This window comes from Loa loa, assembly GCF_000183805.2.
Source record: "Loa loa unplaced genomic scaffold supercont3.137, whole genome shotgun sequence".
Classification (NCBI taxonomy): Eukaryota; Metazoa; Nematoda; class Chromadorea; order Rhabditida; family Onchocercidae; genus Loa; species Loa loa.
The window spans coordinates 25,957-31,682 of NW_018108317.1; the positions used below are offsets into that span (position 1 = coordinate 25,957).

At 25.0% G+C, this 5,726-nt stretch overlaps 2 protein-coding genes across 2 annotated transcripts; both read right to left on the minus strand.

Annotated features, from left to right (window-relative positions):
• Positions 1–1,362: 1,362 nt before the first annotated feature.
• On the minus strand, positions 1,363–1,707 carry LOAG_11839 (hypothetical protein; the record flags this gene model as incomplete). Its single annotated transcript, XM_003147355.1, has 1 exon — positions 1,363–1,707. A coding segment is annotated over one exon (345 nt), but the record flags the coding sequence as incomplete, so codon positions are not given.
• Positions 1,708–4,046: 2,339 nt separating this feature from the next.
• Positions 4,047–4,295, minus strand: LOAG_11840 (hypothetical protein; the record flags this gene model as incomplete). The annotated part of the gene is made up of 1 exon (XM_003147356.2): positions 4,047–4,295. The coding sequence occupies one exon, from the start codon at positions 4,293–4,295 to the stop codon at positions 4,047–4,049; it is 249 nt and encodes an 82-aa protein (XP_003147404.2).
• Positions 4,296–5,726: the final 1,431 nt, after the last annotated feature.

Here is a 5,726-nt window from a genome sequence, read left to right on the forward strand (position 1 = left end):
GAAATTAATGGAAAGTATAAAAATTTGAAAGGATTTCAATATGACTGGTTGAAATTATATCATCTGATATGGAAGTGGTATCATCTGATATGGAAATGATATCATCTGATACGGAAATGATATCATCTGATATCACCTGATATGGAAATGGTATCATCTGATATCATCTGATATGGAAATGGTATCATCTGATATGTCGAAAATCTTTTTAAACAACGAAAAGATAAAACTGTTAAATTGAAATTTATCCAATAAATGGTCCGACTTTTTCTTCTTTTTTAAAAATACTATTTAGTCGTTAAATAAAATATCACTGTTTACTTCGAGGAAGAAAACCTTAGAGAGTTGTTATCATTTGAAAAAAAAAGTAATTTTCCACCCTACATTAAATCAATTGTTTGCAAATATTTTGTGATATACCAAAATAGCACTTGGAAAAAAAAATTTTTTTTAAAGTTTAATATGATTAATGTTTGTATTTACTTAAATGGGAGAATGTTAAATTAAATAATTAAAATGTTGCATGTATATGAAATGTTATAAATATTGAAAAGTTTAATGAATAAAACAAATCAATAAGTAATTAGTCAGGTTGAAATTCTATTTTATTTTAATAGGATAAATAAGAAATAAATTACGACCATTTATATATGTCAACGATTAGTGCTAATTGTTTTAATGCTAATTGTTAAAATTTAAATCCATTACTAAAATTTTTAAATTTAGTGTTTAAATTCTCATTCACTATATATACTCATTAATAGTGAAAATATTGGTAAATTTTTAGCAAATTTAGAAAAATAATTCACTATTTATAATAATTATTTTATCCGTAAAATAAAACTTAATAAATGAAATCTAATAATTTAATCAAAAATTGATTAAAATATCCACTTTTTCTCCATATTTCATCCCAAATCGTAATAATTACGAAAAGTAAAAATGAAAAGAAATATTAAAGGAAAAAAAAATTAGCAACAATATGATTACTCGAATATATAATAATAGAAAAAGAATTGTTAACCTAAGCATAGAAACAAGTAATAACTTTCAAATTTATATAAATTAAAACATTTCGATAATTAAAAAAAGTGACACAATTAAATTTTTGAATTATTTCAACAAAATTAAATTGTATTTGAAATAAAAAAAAGAAAAAGAGTGAAAAAAAAAGGAAATTTAACAATTGCTGTTTGAAAAGTAAAGTAATTTGTGTCAACGGTATGGTGACATGTTTCGGTCACATGAAAGTGTTAGCTAAAAAAAAAATAAGCAATATTTCCGGATGAGAAATAGGATAAATGTGTCCTTGTTTGGTTTCATTTCTTCGTCTCTTAACTTTCTTTTTTTTTTGGGGTCTATAAAAATAAAATGAAAATGAAACAGAATGAATGAATATGGATTGAGTCGATAGATAGATAGATAAATGGATACGTAAATAGATAAATAGAAAGAGAGAGAGGGATAGACAGATAGATGGACAAATGGATAGATAAAGAGAGAGAGATAGACAGATAGATAGACAAATGGATAGATAAACAAATGGATAGATAGATGAATAGGCAGAGAGATAGATAGATAAATGAATAGACAAACAGATAGATAGATAGATGAATAGGCAGAGAGATAATAGATAGATAAGTGGATAGAGATTAATTGACGGATGGATGGATAAGTGAAAATAGTTTTATTGGTATAGACAAAAAAGAAAAAGAAAAAAAATTCATAAGATCAAGGAATGAAAAAAAAAGGAAAAAATTTAATGAACTATTTTCGAACTTCTTTCCAAATCAATTATGGACTTTTTCCTGGAATAGGATAAGATGAAGAGATGCAACAGATGACAACACATTCATGACCTTCAAACAGTTAAGAAAAAAAAAGTCATAGAACTAGGATGACAATATGAAGGACATAGAGGACATTCTTTCTCCATCATTTATCATGAAGAATAAACGACAATGGTGATGATGAAGATGAAAAATTATATTGGATATAAAAAAAAATTTGAGCTTTAAATAGCGACATACGACATCTTTTAACGTATTTTTACAGCTTTTTTTTCTTTTTTTTTGCAAACGAAATCATTTTTTGAGATTTATTGCGCAATTGTTGAGGACTTTTTGCGCCATAATAAATGCCAAAAATTATTGCTAATAGCTTAACTAATTAAACTAAGGCTTTTTACTTTCATAGTTATTTTATGCCTTAATTCATTTTTCAATTTGATGATATTTCCAAAAAGAACAAAAAAAACTTTCCTTATTAAATTGATTTTTCCATATTCGAATCATTGTTGATGTGTAAAAGTTATAATATATTACAACGATACATATCAAATCACTTTTTTTTTTCTTTTTAAATTCTAAATAATCAAAAAAATTTATGCGAAGAAAGTAGCATTTTATATTTAATTTTAAATTGAAAAAGAAAAAATTATTTCATAAATGAGTTGAAAAGTAACAACAAAAAAGTTGTTAAAAATTAGCAATTAATTTTTATGAAAATTTAGATTTTTTAGTATGTTTTATATTTTATTGTATACAATAGATGAAAGGAAAGTAGCAAAGAAAAAAAGGAGCAAAATTTTGTGTAATACTTCATTTTGTTCCTTTATGCCAAATAAAGTAATTATAAAATATTTAATTGATTTGATTTCAATTATGCAAGTTAATAAAAGGGAAAATTACGGAGGAAGAGTAAGGTAGCATTATTCATTGTGTTTTATTAAACTTTAAATTCAGAAAATAACAATCCTCCCATTTATTCTTTATTTATAATTTAGGTTTAATTGATCGATGACAAAGAATTTATCAAAATGCAAAAATTATTTTTTTCTTTTTTTTAAATTCCATCAGGAAGAAAAGTGAAAAATCTATGTGCAAATGCAAAAATTCTTCATCAAATCATTGTTTTTTTTTTCTTTTTGCATTATTTAAACAAAGAAAGTTCCATAATTTTTGTAAATTTTACTTTTCATCGAATGAAATTCAAAAATTGTTGCTATGAAAAATTCCGGATATTTTTTATGTTGCTATGAAAAATTCCGGATATTTTTTGTATTGCTATAAAAAATTCCGGACATTTTTTATGATCCGGTAAATGATGAATATGTCCGTTGAAATGAAATTCATCGAACAGTTAGCATTTGATCTTCAGTTTACGACCTATTATTGATAAGGTTGTCAAAACTACTTTAAACTTTAATCAACGAAATAACTCCGATCATTGTAAAAAGAGGATTAATTAATAGAGCAAGATTAAAGATCATTATCATCATTTCTATCCTAAACTTATGATTAATCTTATGAAAGTATATTTAAGCAGAATAAACAATAAATAATAAAGATGAAACAATGATTTCGGAATTTCTTAAAAAAATAAATCAACTTGTTTAAATCACAAATAAATCTGGAAAGTTCGATAATTCAATTATAATCATAATTATAATTAATGATAACGGAATAATATATCTGAATGAAATCTTATGCCTATAAGAATATCATTTAAATGAAATATCTCATTATTGATGAAATAATGTAATTTGAGCTAATTAATTGTGTCAGTTCTATCATTTCATAAAAAAAAAAAAAAAAAGAAAAGAGAAAAAATGAAGGAAATAGAATTGAATAAATAAAAAAACGAAATAATTATAAATTGTAGAAAGTTCAGTTATGACGGAAATAAATGATATTTATACTTATTGATTGTATAATACTAGCATCAAGATCGAATAATATTTTAATTGAATAATTAAAAACGAAATAGAAATGAAATTTTTTTTTTTTTGGAAAAGAAAGACTGATTAATGGTTAATTAGGATTAAAAATACCATTAAATGATCAATCGAATGTTATAAAATGATCGTTTTTGCTTTTCATTTTACATTTTGAAAATATTTTAGGGAGAAAAAAGGCGGAAAGATAGGCGGAGATTGTATTGTAATTAAATATGATACGACCGATGTAGCGATCTTTTAAGCTTCTTCTCTTCCTGTCCGTTGTAAAACAGATCGATTTAAAATCTAAACCAACCATTATTAACAATCAAAATGTCATTGACAATGTTTCATCATCATCATCATCATCATCTCTGTCATCACAATCATCACCGTCATTAACATTAGCAATATCATTGTAGTTTGTGGTTCTTTGGCAAACATTTTCATTCATGGGTGATTGCAATAGCAATGGACCACAAAAATTATCATCGATTCGATCAGCAAACAAATTAATCAAACTAATGTATAATTTATTGATTAATCGTACGTAATGATACATCACTACTATTGTCATTATTATTATCATCATTATCATAATTGTAATCATTATCATCAGTTCGATGGATGGGTAAAAGGAAGAGAGAGAAAGAAAGAAAGAATATCATTGATGAATAAACTGTTGAATAAATTTTTCAAAAATATAAATTTCATTCATTCATTTCCTGCTCCCTTAATTATAACATTTGATATTAAAGCTATATAAGATAGCTTACTAATTTTCTTTCCATATTAGGCCTGTTTAATTACAGGAAAGATTATCGACAGGATTTGATTAAAGTTAAACTTTGCTACATTTTTATTATGTATATGGCCAATTATGCTTGGCCAACAAATCTATGGATTAAGTAACAATACTAGGCTGTATTAGTTATATGTACTAGAGGAAATGAATGGCCAAAGTGTTTATGCTAAAAAGGTACGATAAGTTTGAGTAAAATATATTATCTTTTTATTCAAATGAATATCTTCATCTTTCCCCCGTCTTTTCTTGATAAATTAAAAGGGTAAAATTCAAAAATGAATTCTAATATAGCGAAAAAAAATTGAAAGCAATTAGATTTTATTATAGTTGTAAGTGATATTTAAAATTACGTAACGTGATTTACGTAATTACAAGATGGAATAACGTAATCCACGTAGGTAATTTCACGTGACTAATATCAATTTCTTATTATTAATCATCATTTATGTCGACAAATATGTGGCACATACATAGAAATATATTACTAAATCATTGCTTTTTCGGACATGATGCAAATATGATAAAATGCTGATAAGATGACGAGAAAAGGAAAGAGGAATAGCTATTAATAATTATAAGGAAAGAGGAATGAATGTTAGAGATGATAAGAAAAATGATAGAAGGTAGGAGGAACTAATTATCATTAATATCATTGATTGTCAAGATATCAATAATTTTAGACATCTTATCACATATGCATGGAATGATAAGGTTGTAGAGGAGAAAAGTTGTTAATTTTGATTGAAAAAATTTTATAGGATGATATGATACATCATCATTTTTATCTCTCTTATTCTTCAATTTCTCTCCATTTCCAACGTTTCTCGTTTTCCCCATCTTATTTTAATTAACCTTCCCATCACACCAATCTATCTATCCTTCTTTTCATACCTTTCCCAAAACTGTCAAGGTCGTTTTCATCTCTTTCATGTCACCTTCTTCTTATTTTCCATCCAGGTAAATCGCATTTTACAAACTTCTTTCTTTTTTTTCCTTCATAAACAGTGATAGTTAGTTAGAATTACAGGCTGTTCTCGGCATATATCGATATTTCTTATCTTAAAATAAATATCATCACATGACACCTCATTAATATTCGGTGATACTCGATATTATTGCTAGAAATAGTAGAATAATAGTAATAATAATAATAATAATAATGTTATTAACTAACGATAATAATAATAATAGTAATAATGATAA